The 21,377-nt window shown below is 41.1% G+C and overlaps 1 protein-coding gene across 1 annotated transcript; it reads left to right on the forward strand.

Moving 5' to 3' along the window:
• On the forward strand, positions 1–21,335 carry cul3b (cullin 3b). Its single transcript, XM_017691873.2, has 16 exons — positions 1–267; positions 2,752–2,949; positions 5,268–5,381; positions 5,483–5,643; positions 7,387–7,501; positions 7,624–7,852; positions 11,262–11,407; positions 11,586–11,762; positions 13,000–13,170; positions 14,249–14,356; positions 14,522–14,646; positions 14,794–14,890; positions 16,602–16,736; positions 16,819–17,005; positions 18,442–18,587; positions 20,174–21,335. Exons 1-16 carry the CDS (start codon positions 205–207, stop codon positions 20,303–20,305), a joined length of 2,304 nt encoding a protein of 767 aa, XP_017547362.1. The 5' UTR covers positions 1–204; the 3' UTR covers positions 20,306–21,335.
• The last annotated feature ends 42 nt before the right edge of the window (positions 21,336–21,377 follow it).

Below are 21,377 nucleotides of genomic sequence, written 5' to 3' on the forward strand. Positions count from 1 at the left end.
AGCAGTGAGTGTCCGCCATCATTGGAGAGCAGCAGAGCCGAGGCGCTTGTCAACAAGTCCCGAACTCCTGGGATCGTCCACTGTTAAAGCAGGTCAAGTGGAGGCTGATCAGCAGCTCCACGGACTTACTCCTCTACCCCCTTTACCAGGACTAGACTTTCATGTGAACGCGGAGGGAGAAGAACACCGGGGAGGCAGGCAAACATGTCAAATCTCAGCAAAGGCGGCACCAAAAAGGACACCAAGATGAGGATACGAGCCTTTCCTGTGAGTACCGACCGGCAGCGAGGCATTGCGACGGGCAAGGCCTTCACTCGAGCACCGAGGATCCAGTCTTTGACGCTGAAGGCCTGTGAGCTCTCAACCAGGCTGCGCTAATGTTGTTATGTTGTCACCAATCCAGAGTTACAGAATTATGAAAGCTATATTATCCAAAGTCATTGGCTGTAGAGCCTTTTCACAGCCCTTACTCGCCCCATATAGAGGTCAACGTTAATATGTTTAGCCCTCATTTGTTTTTGTCTTCCTATTCGCCAGCTTCTTATTCGAATTTCGCCCGTTCCACCTTAAATGGTGCAGCGGTTGCATTCGGCGAACCGGGGCGCCAGAATGTAACCGCAGCACCTCTTAAGGTGGAACGGGGGGATTAAAATGAAAAGCTAACGGCGGCTAGTCCATTAGCTGCTGTTTTCACGAAGGTCATATACAAGTTCCCTTCAACTTGTGTGGAAATGAAACGCAAATAATCAGGTCTGACTTTTATAAGTCCGGCTTGTTAGCTACCGGTAAACGTAACTAGATGAACAGCTTATCTGGGAGGTTTGGTTTGGTTAGCTTAGCTTATCTTAGCTAACGTACGCAGTTCGGAGACTTCTAGGTCCGTTAGCTAACTGACAGTTAGCTTTGGGTGTTTCGGTGTTAATTATTGCGTGATTTAGCTGATAAAGTTAACGAAGCAAAGTCATAACCTGTTAAGAATCTACGAACAATTCATTAGCCCTTCATTAGCTGTGTGCTATGTCAGCAGCTTTGCCAGTAGAATCATATCGTTTGCTAACAGAAGTTGTTGGGAACGAGCAGATTAGATTAGATTAGGGCCGTATCGATGGCACTCAGTATCATGATATTTTCCAAATGTATCACAAGATCAGGTGGTGTTTAAATGGGAATTCCACCAAACTGTGTCAAATGTCCGCATATTAAAACCATTAAGAGGTAAACAAAGACATTCTGAGTGGTTTAATTCTCGAAAAACCTAGTTAGGTTACTTAGGTAAGTAATTAAACGTTTGAGATGTAACCAAAGTGGTTCAGAGGTTGGTGCGATTTGGTGTGAAACGCTCTGTTCTAGAGAAACTTGCCGGGTCAGAACAGTTCACACTGGTGGTGATAGGAACCAGACGTCCACCTGTAAAAGCTCCCTCACAGACAGCTATTTCATGAAATGGTTAGGTATATGGTGCCTGATGTCTGAGACATTATTTTATGATGGCTTTGTGATGAAGTTTTGGCTTGAAATGTGGTACATGCAGGGTGTTGTAAGGCAAAATAGAACCCAAAGGAAAATTTAAGATTTATGACTATTTTATCGTCAACATCCCATTCCACATAGAAGCTCAGAAGACATGTGTAGGTTCAATGGTGGTTTTGGATAGTAAGTAAAATATAGTATGTGTGTGTGTGTGTGTATAATATATACACAGACATATGGGTTGTAGAGGTGGTGACCCCTGGTTCCTGTCACCGTAAAGAAAGCTGAGCCTCTACAGCGAACCGTTTCACACCAAACCGCTCTGAATGACTTTGTTTACAAAAATTTGTGAAAAGTCCGAGTTTCATAACATGTAGGTTAGATTGGCGCTGGGCTGGGCTGATAACACTCAGTATCATGATGTTTTCCTGCCATATCACAACCTTAGAATTCAACCACAATTCCATATTCTCTTTTAGATCTACTACTATTTTGGCATCATCAACATACTAGCAATGTTGACATCTCGGCTCCTGGTTCCTGTCCCTACCACTGTAAAGAAATTTGAACTTTCACTTCAAACCTTCCAAATGACTTTATTTACATCTCAGCAATTTATTTATGCAGAAAGAAGTGTGAAAATGCCCCAAATGGTGACGATCCCTTTTAAAGCTTTAATAAAGTTAATGAAGTCATGCTGGTGGTGTTTTGTGCTTAGTCATGCTTAGTAGTGGCCAACCAGACAGAAAGCAATTTTCCAGAAAGAAAACTTGCATATCAAAACAATCTGAAGATCTCAGGTGACATATGTTGACATTGCTGTGAAATATTGGAGAGGATATATAAATTGCACAAAAGAAAATGGGCATTGCTGTGTCTGATTCACTCATACCAGCACAACGCACACTAACACACCACCACCATATCAGTGTTGCTGCCCTGCTGAGAATGAGTGCTCATTCAGTGCTGAGTGAGTGAATGAGTGCTCATGAGTGCTGAGAGTCAGTTTTTGACATAGTCTGACATGGTTTGTTGCCCTTCACATTGTGTCTAAATTTCATGAAGGATGGACCAACATAAACAGCCCAAAATGACACTGACAAAATTCTGGTCCCACTAACTTACATTAAACATGAAGTATGTTTTTCCCTTCTCCTGTAAAGTTACTGTCTTGGCAATACAAGGCCTTCTTCTGACAACAGCAAAAGTATGTATATGTATGTAGCTTATTTATCTCTCTCTCTCTCTCTCTCTCTCTCTCTCTCTCTCTCTCTCTCTCAGATGACGATGGACGAGAAGTACGTCAACAACATCTGGGACCTCCTCAAGAACGCCATCCAGGAGATCCAGCGGAAGAACAACAGTGGCCTGAGCTTCGAGGAGCTGTACAGGAATGCTTACACCATGGTGCTGCACAAACACGGCGAGAAGCTGTACACAGGCCTGCGGGAGGTCGTCACTGAGCACCTCATCAACAAAGTAAGAGACCGGAGCAGGGAGCAGTGTTTGAGCTCAGTTAGATGAAAAACGATCCTCCACGTGAGTTTTAAAAGTTGCATTAAGCAGTTCTGCAGGTGCATCGGACCTGCCTCATCAGCGGGAGCAGATATGGTACTGCCTCATCTGTGAAATGTAGTTTACAGAAGGTCCTTCTTTTGACCCTGTAGGATCCGGAGATATGATTTTCGTGTGTGGTGGAAAATGCATTTGGAACACACCGTATGTCCATAAATTTGTAGATACCTGCTCCTCCTCAAATGAAGAGTATAAGGGCTCCTGAGTGGCACAGTGCAAACATCTAAGCGTTGGAGGTATCATCAGGAGATCGTGAGTTCGCTCCCTGGTGATGCTACAGCCGTCCGTAGCCGGGAGTTCAAGACAACACAATTGGCCTCGCTCTCTCTGGGTGGGTAGGATGGCCCCCTCCTGCTCCCCCATCACGCTTTCGTCTGAGCACGTTCGACTGTCCAATAGCGTTGCGTGAGCGGCAGTTCGGAAAGATGCGGTGGCGTTTCACAGGTCTCGGAGGAAGTCTGCGTTAGCCTTTTGCCCTCCTAGTGTTGATAACTTGGTGTGATTGGGGGAGTCCTAACTACTAGGTGGAATTGGAGATGACTAAATTTGGGAGAATCCAAAAAAATAAGGGTATTCATAGGGAGTTAGTCCCGCATTGCAGTAACAGCCTCTGCTTTTCTGTAAGGGTTTTACACTAGATGTTGCAACCATTGCTGTAGGTTAAAATAACAAAACAATAGTTTTGGTTTTAATATGCAGGTGTGCTGATCAATTTGGGAATTTTTTAATCAATAAAGTTATATAGAAGGACTTGGTGGACGACGACGACTTTGTAGAGCTAGTGAGGTTTACTGATCCCAAGCTAGAAATGGTCATAGCAATTTTGTGTATTATAGAATAAAAAGCTGTCAGTAGCATGTCCTTATGTTTGTTACGTCATCAATTAGTTTTTGCCCCATGGTTTAAACAGAACTGGGTTCTTTTGTATGGTATGTTTAAAGCTGTTTACTTCCTATACACTCTGATGTACATGCATTCCATACAAAGATGACTTTTTAATAGGTAGGCGCAATAATATCAAAATCATATTGATTTCGGCAGATATTCACTAAAGAATAATATAAGAATGGCGCAGAAGTTTAAATTTGGCCAATATTTTAAACTGATTGATGTATTTATTTCATCCCAGTAGAGCAGGACGTTTAGGTGAGTCTGGGATTCTGAGCTAAAATATCTGATTGTTTTAACTTTGTTGAGGGTTAAATATATAGAAGTACATGTTATACAGGGTGAGCCAAAAAGGTTTCAGTTTGGTTTCAAATTGATTTATTTTTCTTGTAAATCATTACAGATCAACGCAGTAAACTGTATATGGTTTAAATGAGCATGAAGTTTATTAGGTAATTCTACAAGGTCTCAGTCTGAACCTCCTCCAGCTGTACGGATGACATCAACACTGTAGTCAAACTCATCCCATACTTGATTGAGCATGTCGGGTGTCGCTTCACTCACTGTTTTAGTGCGGTTTCGGAGATCGCGCAGTGTCGTGGACCAACGAAGGAACGCTCTGAGCTGTTGGAGCTTCACAGTCCACGAAAATCACGCTGCACAGTTATGACATTCACTCTTATTGAAGTGGAGAACGCAGAACGCTTTCTGCTCAGGGGTCTCATCTCCTCTCAGACTGAGGAGACCCAGTTAGAAACTCTGTGACCCCCTCTTTCAATTGGATTGTAATTGGTTCCTAGGCGCCTCATGGTTGTGAAAATATAGTGCTTTGTAATCAGATGAATCTTTTTGAATCTCCCTGTATATTTCTTAGGTATATTCTCAGGTGAATTTAGTTCCTGAGTTTCTACTTTTTAATGTCTCAGAATTCAGCTGATGTGTGTGGATTTCAGGTATTTTACCACAGTTTTGAATGTGGCTTAGCCAAGCAGATTTCAGACCCGGAACCAGCTGTTTTATAATTCAGATTTCGAGTGGTTGCAGTTATCAGTTATAAAAATTGGCCAAAATTAGGGTCCGTATCAGACACCGATGTTGGGTGGTCAGTTCTGGATCACTCCAGCTCATCCCAAAAGGTATTGGATGGAACTCCAGAAAACACAGCTCCACTGCATTACAGCCCAGTGCTGGGGGCTTTATGGAGATTATACAACAAGCTGTGTCAGCAATGTGTGACCTTAAAGTAGCTGAGTTCACTGGATTCTTTTGTACATACGTTGCGTGGATTGTTTTTTTTGTTTTTTTTGATCTACATAATCCTTATTTTTTTGAAGGTGCGGGATGATGTACTAAACTCCCTGAACAACAACTTCCTTCAAACTTTGAACCAAGCCTGGAACGACCACCAGACAGCTATGGTGATGATCCGAGATATCTTGATGTACATGGTGAGGTCCTCTCAGTAGCTGCCATGTGGTCTTTTGTTTTGATGAAATGGAACAATGAGGGTCATGGCTCTCTCTTCCTCTCTCTTGCCCTCTCCCCACAGGACCGAGTGTATGTGCAGCAGAACAACGTGGAAAATGTCTATAATTTAGGTCTCATCATTTTCCGGGACCAGGTGGTCCGTTACGGCTGCATTCGGGACCACCTCAGACAAACGCTACTAGATATGATTGCCCGGGAGAGGAAGGGAGAGGTGGTGGACAGGTGAGATCCAATGCTGAAAAAGATCCTGAAATTACCTTTCAGCAACATCGGACGCGGTTTAGTTGAGTTTGTAATGGATTACGTATTGTGTTGTTTTAATGAGACAGAGAGGGTATTAATACACATGTTTGAGCTATTTTGAGAAATAGTTCCAATTTTCCCAGTTAACTTTAAAAGTGAAAACATGTTTTGTGTCTAAAGTTTGCTTCTTTATTTTTAGTATTGAAGCTAAGCTTATATCCCACCAGTTAGCATCAGACAAACCACATCCCTAAAGCCAGGCATGCACTTTGCGATTTTAGTTTGTTTTTAGGCCCGATTTGGTTGGAACCCACTGATTTTTTTGATCGAGCTGAATTTCAAATTTATTGGCCGTTATTTGACGTGCGGTGTGAGAGGGGAAACGGTGCCCAATTAACTGTGCAAACGAGTTCCAGTGGAGCAGTTGGATGATCGGATTGATTTCTGACGTCAGAAATTTTGGTCAGTTGTCTCACAGTCTGAGCAGCCTGACGAAACGATTTCTCAAAGTTGCACCCAAAATCACACACAGTCACCACCACAACTCCTTCACGGAGGCAAAAAAAAGTTCACATTTGAGGCACCGGCGTCTGTATATGCTGACTTTGCCCCCGGCCACTGACCATCAGCCACGCGAGCAGTTTCTTTTGGGGACACTTGTGGGCTGGAGGTTAGGGAACCACCCTTGTGGCCAGAAGGTTGCCAGTTCGATCGACGACGGGGGCTCCCTTGAGCAAGGCACCTAACAGCTCACTGCTACCCAGGTGCTGCGGATAGGGCTAGTGTGTTCACTACTGTATATGTGGTGTTTCACTGCATGGATGGGTTAAATGTGGAGGTGAAATTTCCTCATTGTGGGACTAATAAGGGTCACTTAATATTTTTTATCTTCATAGAGCTGTTTGTAGACCACAACTTCAGCTTCAGTGTGGCATAAGTTAACAAAGCTGATGTAGCAGTTTGTCAAGGGCTGAATCTGGCTTCTACGCCAAAATAGTGCACTGTTTTTCCAGTGTGCACGTGGCTGAATCTCAGAAGGCTTTTTATTACATGTGATGCACTTTACAGGTGTAGGAACAGCTTTACTATATGGTGCACTATGTAGGGAGCAGGGAGCCATGTGAGATTCAGACAGCGCACCCATGTCGCTTCGTGTCAGTCGGACCGAGTGTTGATGTACAGTTTGAGTATGTAAGTCTCAGAAAGAGACTAAGTCTCAGTAAGATTTCTAAAATCACACAGTGCCTGGTTTAAGTCATTGCTTTTTTCCATTATGGATTTTTGAGATGAGTGCAGATGGACGCCAGCGCAATATCATATTCTTTTAGTGGGAAACTTGGATTTTTCAATAAACCCTGAGTTTCCAAGTTGGGGGCATGTCAACAAAAAAAGCAATGATAGCTGCTAATAAACTGTCTGTATTTCAGTTATTCGCCATCCACAACATCCAGGCATTGAAATACAGATAAAAGCATGTTATGTGATGCATCTAACTGCAGAAAAACTTTACTCTGCTCATAAACATCCTCTGTTCTTCACTTGTTGCAGTACCTCAAAATTCTAAAACTCAAATTAATGACAGAAAAACAGAAGTGAGCATTGAACCATGTTGATGAGTAATCTATAATAGACCAAATCTTTCGCTAAATTATTCTTCTAATTTTTTATGATTAATCACTGCAGCACCTGCTAAATTTGAAGTAAATGTTTTTCCTTTATCAGGGGGGCCATACGTAACGCTTGCCAGATGTTAATGATCTTAGGCCTCGAAGGCCGGTCAGTTTATGAAGAGGACTTTGAGGCTCCATTCTTAGAAATGTCTGCAGAGTTCTTCCAGGTTTGTAGAGACTTCTCGAATAGTGTCACATATAATTCGGTCTCCTGGATAATGATTTGATCATGGAGTTTCTGAACGTTCTCCGAATAGTTTTTCAGTCTTTGTCTTTTCTGTGTCGTCAGATGGAGAGTCAGAAGTTTCTGGCAGAGAACAGCGCAAGTGTGTACATAAAGAAAGTCGAGGCGCGGATAAACGAAGAGATCGAGCGAGTGATGCACTGTCTGGATAAATCAACGGAAGAGCCCATCGTAAAGGTGGTGGAACGGGAACTCATCTCCAAGCACATGAAGACCATCGTTGAAATGGAGAACTCGGGCCTTGTCCACATGCTCAAGAACGGAAAGACAGAAGGTACGGTCTACTTGTGGCTTTCGGTGGTTTTTTTTATTTTACTGTTTCGTTGTTTGACTCTTGACCGCTGGGATAGGCTCCAGCACCCAACCCCCAAAGTGTGTGTGTGTGTGTGTGTTTGACTCTTAAGTCAGAAACCTGGTATCTTAAAATGATGTTGTACGTTTTTTTGGGTTTTTTTCTTCTTCTTCTTCTTCTTACTCCAACTGCATTCAGTTAGCAGACACATGCACTTAAGAGTCAAAGCTTTCAATAGCCTGTCTTTATATATTCAAATGATTTCATCAGAATTTTAGTTTTTGGTCACACAATCATGAAAATGTATTTGTCAGTCCCTCAGTTTAAACAGAACCAGGTTCTTTCATAGGGTTATGTTTAAGCTGTTTACCTCATATACACACTGATGCTACTATCAGTAATATGTTCAACATTTCATATAAAGAAGACTTTTTAGTAGGTATGCACAGTCATGTCAGTATCATATCAGTAGATCGCCAGATATTTGCTAAAGAATAATATTGGTATCAGACAGAAGTTTAGATTTGGCCAGTATTCAGAAGAGCTGGGTTACTGAGTTAAATGTCTGATCATTCTTACATCATCAGTTTTTTTTTTTAAATATGTGTGTATATATATATATATATATATAAACACTCCTGAAGTAAGTATTATATTTCTTTGTAATGCTGATCCAGGGGGATTTAGTTCCAGTCTGTCTCAACTTCTGCACTTTCTTCCCTACTGCAGTGTTTAAACGTCACTTAGCAAACGCCTCAATTATTATCCATTGTGTTTTGTACTTTACCCCGTGGCCCCCGCCCCCGTCCAGGGAAGTGAGATTCAACCCACTGGTGAATCCGTAGTGTCCATTCAAAAATGTCCTGGTGCTGCTGTTTATGAGCTTCCATTATTTGTTAGCGACATCACCCAGCAAAATCTCCATTATTTCTGGTTTTAAAATCTGGTTGAACCACATTTAAAGCCATGGTAAAGTACTTGATATCTGCAAATATCAACTGGATTCTGAGACCCATCTACTAGTTGATCACAGAACAGTGTTTACCACAGGACATGTTGGATTCTGTCTAATTACAGCACCAACACTGGTTTAGATAATGATGATTCATGTCTCAGCGAGTGAATTCAAGCAGCTCAGCAGGCTACAAACAGTGGCACACAGCACAGTATAGGTTTGACTCTGACTGAGTGCTGCTCTACTGACACAAGTGTAGATGATGAAAACTAATGTCTGAGAGAGTAAAGGTCAAGTGGCTGGTGTTGAAATGACAAAGCTAAATTGAACCTGTTCTGTGGTGTGTGGGACTAATGCTTTAGAGGTCGCAGAGTCAAATGACTAGTGTTAGAAAGCCCAAATCAAGCATGTTCTGTGGTTAGTGGAGCTTTTGAGTTGCTATCATGCTCAGTTTTTCAGACTTTTTATCCCTGTCCCTGATTGTTCCCATCTTTCTAGCAGCAGCAGCACTGATTTCCCATCTTTCTGTCAATAGCACTAAAAACATAAATGCCTCCACTAAAACATAAATGGGTGGAACATGTCAAATTTCTATTCCACATCTGAACTACATCTGAAATACATACAACATGCTGTATTTTTCTGTAATCATTTTTAAATACCTGGTTATACCGTATTGCCATTATAACACCCAACTCCACCTACTATACATGATTTTTAGCTTGATTTAGCAGCCAGTTTGCTTGCCTCAGACAATATTTCCAGGTCAGAGCTCTGGAGTGACTGGAGGCCTTCTGATGTTTTCACTCGTGTTTTACAACTCAAAATGAGTCTCATAGTGCAAGATAGTCATGAGAAAAGAACCTGCAAACAAGAGTTTGTTTTGATTTTATTAAAGATCTAATTATTTGGTAATATTTGCACACATCAGACCATTTTTTAGCGTATATTGCCAGCAAGATGTCACTGCCATGAGTATTTTAATGATGAGTCATTCTTAAAGATACATCAGAAGATCAGAAGATATTTTTGAAATCACATTTATTGCAGTTATGTCCTAATTAAAGTATTTGACAGTGAAAATTTAATATGATTTTGCTATGGATAAGTGTTTATTAGCATTATGAATGAATTATGAGAAATTGGTATTGCGTTGTGTTTCACTTTTACGCCACAGTCATAAATACAGAACGCACTTTAAGCGTGCCCTCATGGACCGCTTTTAACGATTTGAAGAATACAAAATCCGACTCCCCTCTGTGTGCATGCAGACATATGGACGCACCAAATACATTTGCAATTATGGGAGATACTGAGTGTAAACTGATGCGCATACATGCGAAAGGGAGTGGAATTCTGCCTGTAAGGAATTTGGTACAGCACAGGCAAAGACAACATCGGAAGAGAAAAAACCATGTCAAGAGTAATTTTACAAGAGATTGTAACTGTTTAAAGTATATTTGGCATGAGACTGATAAACACTGAAGAAACTTTTTGGTGTGAGATGAATGTATTTCTTTGCAGGCTTGCCTGAAACGAGACTGAGATTAGATCACTTTTGTCATCCGGAAAAACTACAAAACTCCATGAGATAGGGACGACACAGATAAGGTTACATCTTACATCACATCTTTGATATGTAACATTGGCAGGGATGAACACTCGGCTGTTGGATTTTCGTTGTTTTCGCATTAGCTGTGAGGTCAGATCAATACAGCTAACGTTTATGCCAGAAAGAATTTTTGCGAGCGGTCTGCTCCTCCAAAGTTACATAGCACTATAACAGGCGTTCCAGGCTTGGAGTGGCAGTTCTTCCTATTATAAGTCAGCGCGTCATCAAAATGATTTTGAAGATGTTATTTCAAAGTAAACTATACTCACTGGCCACTTTATTAGGTACAGTAGTAAAAGGTTGGACCCTCTTTTGCCTTCAGAACTGTCTTAATTCTTCGTGCCAGACTTTCAACAAGGTGTTGGAAACGTTCCTCAGAGATTCTGGTTGGTTATTTGAGTTCCTGTTGCCTTTCTATCATCTGGAACCAGTCTGCCCGTTCTCCTCTGACCTCTCACATCAACAAGGCATTTTCGTCCACACAACTGACCGCTCACTGGATGTTTCCTCTTTTTCGGACCGTTCTCTGTGAACCCTAGAGATGGTTGTGCGTGAAAATCCCAGCAGATCAGCAGTTTCTGAAATACTCAGACCAGCCCGTCTGGCACCAACAACCACGCCACGTTCAAAGTCGCTTAAATCCCCTTTCTTCCCCGTTCTGATGCTCGGTCTGCACTTCAGCAAGTTGTCTTGACTACCTCTACAGGCCTAAATGCATTGAGTTGCGGCCATTGATTGGCTGATTAGCTATTTGTGTTAACAAGCGACTGAAATAATTAGTTCTGTTGAGGTATTATGATGCTGTTTGTTTTGTTTTTCTGTAGACCTGGCGTGTATGTATAAGCTGTTCAGCAGGGTGCCAAATGGTCTGAAGACTATGTGTGAGTGCATGAGCTGCTACCTGCGGGAGCAGGGCAAGGCTCTGGTGTCTGAGGAGGGAGAGGGCAAGAATCCTGTGGACTACATCCAGGTATAAGCAACCAAGCCAAAGGACTTATTATAGGAAGCTAAGTCTTAGGGAATTGTCTCCAATTTTGAATGTTCTCCTGAGTTTAGCTTTTGCATGTAGAGCTGGCCGATCCAGTTTCTTAAAGATATCTCTTTTTTTTTTTTTTTTTTTTTTTTTTCTCTCTCTCTCTCTAAAACAGGGCTTACTGGACCTGAAGTCTCGCTTCGACCGCTTCCTGCAAGAGTCCTTCAACAATGATCGCCTGTTCAAGCAGACCATAGCTGGTGACTTTGAATACTTCCTCAACCTGAACCCCCGCTCGCCCGAGTACCTCTCGCTCTTCATCGATGACAAGCTGAAGAAGGGCGTGAAAGGAGTGAGTCACCGCTTTCCTCTGAATCTGGCCAGCGCCCACCTGTCATATCTTTTATTGATGCAGAATAAACTAAGACTAAACCACTTCCTTGTGGTTAAGTAAAGATGATGACCAAGCTACTGTTCTTTTATTCCACCACTGTATGTGTGTACATATACAGGGTGAGTCAAAAGTCACAGGACATGTTTTGTTTTATTTTATTTTTTATTTCATTGATTTTTATCTCTGAGGTCATCTTAAAAAATGTGCACCGCATCATCGAGGCTTGTGACAGCATAAAAAAATAAAATAAAATGGTGTCCTGTGACTTTTGACTCACGCTGTGTACATACAGACATACACATCACACCCTCATAAGACATATGTAGTGGTGGTTGTGAATATTAATTAAAATGGCTATATATGTATGTGTGTGGGTAACATTATGACTGCCTCCTTGTTTCTATGCTCAATGTCCATTTTATCAGTTCCACTTAATATAGGTGCACTGTGTAGTTCTTCAATTACAGACTGTAGTCCGTCTGTTTCTCTGCATACTTTATCCCCATTGGTGGACTGTTCTCAGTCCAGCAGTGACACTGAGGTGTTTAAAAACTCCAGCAGCACTGCTGTGTCTGATCCGCTCAGACCAGCACAACACACACTATCACACCACCATTACGTCAGTGTTACTGCAGTGCTGTAAATGATCCACCATCCAAATAGTACCTGCTCTGTGAGGGTCCATGGGGGGTCCTGACCACTGAAGAACAGGGTAAAAGGGGGGCTAACAAAGTATCAGAGAAACAGATGGACTACAGTCTGTAACTGTAGAACTACGAAGTGACCCTGTATAGTAAGTGGAGCTGATAAAATGGACAGTGAGCGTAGAAACAAGGATCATAATGTTATGCCTGATCGGTGTGTGTGTGTGTATGTGTATATGTTCTACTATATTATATTATATATTATATATATATTAGAGAGAGAGAGAGAATGATAAAATAATGATACATCTGAAAAAGTATGTTAAGTTTAGTAACACTCTTGCGGACCTGCTTTTATCCTTCCACTTGCAAAGATAAATATAAATATTAGATATAGGCATTACATACAGTTCCCGTATCTATGCATCTCTAGTTATAAACCACTATTATACTGCATAGGTAAGTACAGTGCCTTTAGGGTTTATATATATTTACTGCAGAAAAGGTATCAACAGTGTTCTCAGACCTTTCTCTCTTTCTGTCTCCCTTAGTTGACAGAACAAGAAGTGGAGTCCATCCTGGATAAAGCCATGGTGTTGTTCAGGTTCATGCAAGAGAAGGATGTGTTTGAGCGCTATTACAAACAGCACCTGGCCAGAAGGCTTCTCACCAACAAGAGCGTCTCTGACGACTCTGAGAAGAACATGATCTCAAAGCTGAAGGCATGTTCTGACCGTTCTTATGCACTGTTGTGCTGAACTGTGTGGAGGGAAAGTGCAGAACTGTCATTGCTGAGTCAAAACGCTTTGAATCACTATTCATTTCCCCGGCATTTTTGATGAAAGATTGAAAATCACATAACACTTGAACATTGGTGAACTATATAAACACAGTAGCTACAAATACAGTGTAATATCAACATATTTTGCCACATAACTAAAAATTAAGGTACAGTTGAACTACAAAAACCATGGTTTGGTGCCAGCACCGCTTCCTGGAATACGTGATAGTGATGTCATTTGAGCGACAGACATCCACATACGTCCTTCATTTAATTAATTTACAGTCAAAGCAGCCATTAAGTTCAAATTTGTCAGAGGGATGTTTCTGGGGAGAACAGATATGAGGTAATCCACTTGGGAAAGGAAGGAGACAGTCAAACGGTAATAAGTAGGAAAAATAGCAGCTTCCAAAAATGAGGCAACCACCTGGAAGACCTGGTAGACACCAAAACTGCCCCCATCAGATAAACAGCACTTACAGCTTTCATCTCTTAGAGAGAGGAGAAGATCAAGCTGCTTCAGATCTGAAAACATCCACAGGTGTTTCTGTTCATCCTTCCACTGTGAGAAGACCACTCAGCGCTGTGGCTCTGAAAGGACGTGTAGCTGACCAAGAAGAACCTCACTGAGAAAAGGAGAAGACGCTGAACAATGGACTGACCACCCCAGAATCCAGTCCTCAACGTCACTGAATATGTTTGATTAGAAAATCATCAACCAGCTTCAAAGGCTGAACTTTGGAGGTGTGGAAAGCTTATCTTTGCAGGTTCTTGGGAAGAATGAAAGATATAATAAAGGCAAATGGGAGTGGACGCACTAAATACTCAGAAATCTGATATTCTGTTTAATGTAGGCTTTTCTGTAATTGTCTGTTAATGTTTTCTGTTGTTTCTTGTGATGCCGAAAAATGAATAACTTGGACTTAATGGCTGTTCTGATTTGTAAATAAATAAGAAAAAGGCCATTTCTGCACTGTAAATCTGACTAGATATCCCTCTGGCTGTGTGCTGTTTTGCAGACGGAGTGCGGCTGTCAGTTCACGTCCAAATTGGAAGGCATGTTCAGGGACATGAGCATCTCAAACACAACCATGGATGAGTTCCGCCAGCATCTACAGTCAACGGGGGTAAGAAAAAGCGCATTTTCTCACTGCTGAGCTCATCCAAGTAATGATGTACAACAGAAAAGGCACTGCAAAGAAATCCCAGCTTGAAAGAAGATATTAATTTATATTTTATTGGTATTCTGAAGGATGATTGCTGAATAATGATGTCATTTTCTTTCTTTCTAGGTCTCCTTGGGTGGTGTTGACCTCACCGTTAGGGTGCTGACGACAGGTTACTGGCCCACTCAGTCGGCCACGCCCAAGTGTAATATTCCTCCATCACCACGACACGCATTCGAGGTGTTTAGAAGGTATGGCACCAGTGTTGTAACTGGAAAGGAAATTGTTCCTGTCTTATAGAATTAATTATAATTTTTAATTAAAGGGAAGCAGTAGAGACTGTGGAGAGTGAGGTTCTGTATGAGGCACATTGATTGATTCTCTCTGGGTTTCTTTAGGTTTTATTTGGCCAAGCACAGCGGCAGGCAGCTCACACTGCAGCACCACATGGGCTCTGCAGACCTCAATGCCACTTTCTACGGGCCAATCAAAAAGGTATCAGTGACTGATAGACCTGGGTGATTATCCAATAGTAATTAGCTTGATATTTTATTGTAATAATAAAAACAAAAGAGGATGGTCAATTGTGTTACCCCTCTCGCTCACCCTGCGCACATACATTTACATTACATTTACATTTACAGCATTTGGCTGACGCTGTTATCCAGAGCGACTTACAATTTCGATCATTTTTACAGAGGTAGGCGAAGGTGTTAGGAGTTAGGAGTCTTGCCCAAGGACTCTTATTGGTATAGTGTAGGGTGTTTGCCCAGGTGGGGATTGAACCCCAGTCTACAGCGTAGAAGGTAGAGGTGTTACCCACTACACTACACCAACCACCATACACATATGGTCTACTGCAACTTAGACCCACTTTCTATGTTATTTTTAGCTTCTATGCTTTTTAACCTTAACTGTGATTCTTAACATCATTTTGAAAACTGTCCCCCAATGTTTAGAGGGTTGTGGACATGAGCTCCTGTTGGATATTTGCATGATAATCGCATCAGGAGAGAGCCAGAAGCCAAGTCTGCATGCTTTGCAATTCAGTTTTTTGTGATTTTCTATCTTTTAGGAGTAAATAAAACATATTACCATCTAGGCCCAATCCTATTTCACCCCTTAGCCTCTGTTTTGCGACGTTCACATCTAGGGGTAGGGTGTCCTGACTGTTGTTGTGATAGAGGAGTAGGGAAAAGTGTTAGGGCTACAAGACCCTCCAAAGGTTTGCAGAGGCACAGTCCAAACAAAGTGGGGGAAAAAAAAGAAAAACCGACGAGATGCTGAACAAGAGACAAAGATGCTCGTAAATGTGAGAATTGTTTGATCTTAGTTTAATGCTATTTCACTGTATTTTGGTCCTTTTCTTCATAACAAGCATAAAAATTGCTAATAGTTTTCTGATGTCTCAGTAGCTAGCTAGCTAAATTACCTGTTCCACCTTAAATGTTACATTAACTGCTGCACCATTTAAGGTGGAATGGGAAAATTTGAACAAGAGGCTGGTGAATATCTGACTTCAGCTTCATATCACTGAACAATTAGGGATGGGTGATAATAAATAATTGCCCCTCCCCCACTCTTTGAAGGCATATGATGCCCTAAATGTAACTAAAGCCCAGCAGTGAGGAGCTGAACTTCACTGCAGACGGGCAGGGCAGTGTTAGTAGCTGTTAATGAAGTGATGCTCTTTTTATTTGAGGCTCCCATTTCAGAGGGAAGATTTTAACCACTACCCCTTGTGACTCCGTTCGAAGGCACTCGAGAACTAGGAGTAGGGGTAAAAATAAGAAATGGGATTGGGCCTTAGACTTTTAAGAAAACAATTTTTACAAAACAGTAAAACAAAGACATTTGATTTTATTACAGTTTTATTCATTTGTTTGTTGATTGTAAAGTAAGTTTTATTTTTAGCTGCAAGCTTGTTAATTTTTTTATTTCTTCTGCATTTGTTAAGACTTATTGACTTATTGTGTGTTTTTGCTCTGAGGCTTAGAACAGCTGAACGACTGACCTAAAATCTGCTAGTGGTTTTAAATTATTTTTGCACATTGTTTGTTAGTTGATTTAATCTGAAATCTCAAATTTCTCTTAAACCTGAAATTTTAGAAATCCTGAAATAAAAAAATTGATTTATGTTAAATCTGCAGCCCTAATGTTGATTTCTGTTAACTTCTTTCATCTTCATCTTCGTCTTCCTCACCAGGAGGATGGCTCTGACGTGGGTGTAGGTGGCGCCCAGGTGACCGGCTCCAACACCAGAAAGCATATTCTGCAGGTGTCCACTTTCCAGATGACCATCTTGATGCTCTTCAACAACAGAGAAAAGTCGACGTTTGAGGTATTCAGACGTAACATCAGGAGTCAGTTTCCCCAAAAGTAAATCACCTCCTCTCTCATACGCTTTCCTTCTGTCTCTGCAGGAGATCCAGCAGGAGACGGACATCCCGGAGCGAGAGCTGGTGCGGGCACTGCAGTCTCTTGCGTGTGGGAAACCCACCCAACGCGTCCTCACTAAGGAGCCCAAATCAAAGGAGATAGAGAACGGCCACGTATTCACTGTCAATGACCAGTTCACCTCCAAACTGCACAGAGTAAAGATTCAAACAGGTAAAGATAGACAGATTATACTCTTGTATTCAATCCTTAGAACGTGGTTTGTTGTTGAAAATAGTCGAGGCGTATCATTTTAAAAACTTGGTCTGTGAAGGCTTTGAATTTGTCCTGACAGAAAGTTGCCACAACCCCGCCCTTTCATCCAGTTAGAGAACAAACGTATTTTAGGGCTTTATGTAACTTTATTAAATTCATATTTTCCTTTTAAATTTTTATATTTGAAATATTTTAGTAACAAAATGTAGTGGAATGTTATCAGACACATTTCTAGTAACCTCTGAAACTTACAGTAGGTACTGAATAATGTTTTTGTTTGTATATTGTTTTCTTTTTTCTTGGCCCACCACAGACATTACACTTCAAATGCAGTCATTATTGTAAATTATTCAGTAACTAATGTGAAACTAATGTGCAAATTCTGTAGATAAGATCTGTTACAGTTTAAGGAGTTAATTTGATGTTTAAACAGATTGATAGTGTGCAAGAACTTGCAGCTTTTAGTCTATATTAATATTTTTGATGCTTTATGATTCAAACTTGCTCTTGTCTGCCTTTGCCAAGAATGTAAGTCTGAAGTAAAAGCTGCCAATATCAGGTCAGAGTCACACGTTTTGCACTTAATATTTTGACCTAGTTGGGTTAAAGCAGGAAAAGAGAGTCCCACATATAGACATGCCACAGAAATGTGGTGAGGCCTAATAGAACTCTGAAATATGTTTTGAAGCTCAATGCATTATAACATAAAACACGTCTTTCAAGCTCATCCAGGAGGGCAGTTCCATGATATTTTATCACTAGTGTGACAAACTACATCACAGCGTATTGTGGATAACATCGGTTCTTAAAAAGCACCGACCAACTGCATGTTTTCTTACAAAGAGATATATATAATTAGTCAGATTGGAATTTAGTTTTAAGAATTTTTTTTTGTCACTTGTGCCTTTTAATGTCTTTTCCATCTTATCAAAACCTTTTAATGATTATTATTATTAGAGAGATGGAGAGAGAGCGAGATTGACAATAAAGCCTTATCTCTCTTTCTCATCACATGTGGTAAATGAGGTGGAACGAAACATTGTACTCACGGTCCCAGTTAACTCCCAAAAATAACAAACAATAAATAGAAGGTGCAAATAACAGCAGCATGAACCACAGCAGCATGAGTACGAGTATTGTAATGTATATTGTGTGAGTGCATATCGAAGATATGTGTAAATATATGTAGATGCATATATTTATTTATTTATTTATTTTCTTTTTTTTTACCTTTTGTACTTCTGCTTACTTTTCCAAAGCAGTATTTATGATGCAATATTTATAATGAGGCCACAAGCTCAGGATTGTTTATCCATCGTTATTTCGATCGCTTGGTTTTTGAATTTCAATGCGCCAAACCTTTCTCACTCCATGCTTTTCTCATGATTCCACAGTTGCTGCTAAGCAGGGCGAATCGGACCCTGAGAGGAAAGAGACACGGCAGAAAGTTGATGACGACAGGAAGCATGAGATCGAAGCAGCAATCGTCCGCATCATGAAGTCCAGAAAGAAGATGCAGCACAATGTGCTAGTAGCAGAGGTTAATAACTGCTTTACACTACACTAATTTGGGAACTTGCAAGTTTACTGTCTTTTCTCCCATGTTTTTCCGCCAAGATGTGCTGAATGTCTGAAGGTTGCTTGTGTAGTGTTACTGTTGGAGTCTGTTACCTGAAATGACTGCAGTGAGAGAGACTTCAGAACAGTGGCGTCAAGCTCAACCAGTAAAAGGACCGTATTAAAAAATCTCATCAGATCTGTGGGCCAGAGAAAAATGTTTTTATTTTATTTGTAATTAATGCTGTGCCGTAACCCAAGCTGCCCACCGTTTTTTCAAAATATGCAAAAGCTTTGGCAGTAAAATACAGACACTTGTATTAGACCTCGAAATATTACATAAACACTTAAAATATCCAAGGGGGTTGGGCAAAAACCTTAATATTTGGTGTAGCTCATTATATGTGATAATACCCTGAGAGTAGATGTTATGTTTGATATTAAAACCAGTGAACTTCACCGAACAGATGATACCCAATTAAGCCATCCTGGAAAGATCAGTGAGATCCTGAAGAGGCAGCAAACAGATTTCAACATGCAGAGCAAGGACTGATCAATGATAGTAGAGCAAAGATTACGTTCCTGGTTAATGCAGACAGCAGCATTGCACTCAGCTGGTCTCAAGAACAGTTTCTGAGTCCATCTTTCTGAGACAAGATGTCCGTTTACGTTCTTGAGATTCAACTCCAGTATTTTAATACTAGAATGAGGACGTGGAGTGACAGAATTTCAGAATTGAGGTTCCCTTTGGTGTAATTTTAAGAAAAGAGAACAAAATCTCAGTTAAAACATGCTGTGGGCAACTGAGAGGAGAAACTGGGTCGGCTCTGTTGCTGGGAGGTTGTAAGTTCAATCCCCTGCGATACCGCCTCCATCTGGCTTGCTCAGTCACTCTCCCCCATCACTCTGCTCAGCGCTAGCCAAGATGGGCATCCTATTGCCAACATCTCGTGCCTTGACCCTGCCAGCTTGGTAGCTGTGGTGATGGAGGGAGTCCCAGCTATTGGGTTGAGCCAGACACAATCAAATTCAGTGTGTCCTGATTCAGGGGTTGGATACTTCGTAGGATGCTGCCTACAAAGGCTGCTTAGACTCATGAAGCCTGAACCGAAATGAGACGGTGGATTTCCTGTTTGCGTCACAGCACTGCTCTTCCCGCCCTCACCACTGCATCAGGAAACGCTGCTCCCACCAAGTTCTTTTAAAGTTGGAGCCAGAAACTTTGTTTTGAATTTTTCGTTTATTAGAGCTGGAGATGCTTCACCGTTGGCTACTCGATTCGTTTTTATTTATTTATTTACATTTGTATTGTTAGCCATTGGAGTCAGTTTAAACCTGAGACATCCTTCGACCATCGAAGGGCAGTTCTTTGGAAGCAAGGGCTCATTGTTATTAATGCAAATTATTAATGTAGAATATCAAATACTGTGATGTATTTGGAAAATGTCATCATATTGAAATTGAATCTAGTAAACAAACTAAAAAATTTGGTAGCTACATATGACTGCATGTAAAGTTGTACTGGTTGTGCTGCGTCAGACTGAAACGTTCTCTTTTCTTTCTATGCAGGTCACTCAGCAGTTGCGGGCACGGTTCCTCCCAAGTCCAGTGGTCATTAAAAAGCGCATTGAAGGACTTATTGAGAGGGAATACTTGGCAAGAACGCCAGAAGACCGCAAAGTGTACACTTACGTAGCATAAACGTGGCGTGAATTTCAAACGAAAACCTGGTGTGGAGTGAAAGAGAGAGTGAAAGTGAGTGAGAGAGAGAGAGAGAGAGAGAGAGCAAGCATTATTTTTGGGACTTGGTCATGCGCATGAAGTGGGAGGTTGTTTTTTTGTTTGTTTTTTTTTTTTTTTCCATCGTTACTGGGGAAAACTGCGAAGTTAACCTTTAACCTTCCGTGTGGACTCGTTTTAAATAGCTCTTAGCGATTCACACAAAAGCCTTCCAAAGCCCCCCATGGAGCTGGATGAAATTCGGCTCCGGGCTGGTAGACGAGGTGTCTGTCTCTGTGAGAGAACTGTGATGAGAGTCGCGCGGAAGCCTATAAACCTGACCTAGACATCCAACAGAAGTGCCCAAATAAAAGTGATGCGTTCCAGCGTGGGACGGCTCCCGAAGACCTTTCAGCTCACAGTGAAATGCGCGCACCTTCCCAGATTTCTTTTTTTTTTTGTTTTTGTTTAAGCTTTTTTTTTTTTTTCCCCTCTCCATGTCAGTGTAAACGTGTTCGTAGTCTGTCGCACCATTTCGGTTGTACAGGTTGTTTAACACTATCAGCTGCCTGCAGAGGATTTTAAAACGGAGGTGGGTGTTGTTGGGTATCAAAGAGCCATAGTTGCTTTCAGAGCATGCCTTTTTGAAGAGGGGTGGAATAACTTTTTCAAGGTTTATTAAAGAAGTTGGTTGGATGTCTCTTTTAGTTGTTTTTTTTTTTTTTTTTTTTTTTTTTTGTCCCAAGATTTGGCATGGCCAAATGTAAAATTTAAATATTAGCTTTTTTTGTAGGGGGTCCTTCCAATGCAGTTCTTTAAGATGGTTTTTTTTTTTTTTTCCTTTTTTTTCTTCTAGCAAAAGAAGGAACTTCTGGAGAACCATGTCTCAATGTGTAAAAATTGTAAAATAATTGTTATTGTACTCACTGAAGTGGACTGTACAGGGCCTTGTTTTCATCAATATTAAATGTAGAAAAAGGAGGAAAAAAAATAAATGGATTTGCTGCTTTGAGTCTTCCTTTTGCTTTATGATGAATCTTGTACAATGTTTACT

The sequence above is a fragment of the Pygocentrus nattereri genome, chromosome 19 (genome assembly GCF_015220715.1).
Source record: "Pygocentrus nattereri isolate fPygNat1 chromosome 19, fPygNat1.pri, whole genome shotgun sequence".
NCBI lineage: Eukaryota > Metazoa > Chordata > Actinopteri > Characiformes > Serrasalmidae > Pygocentrus > Pygocentrus nattereri.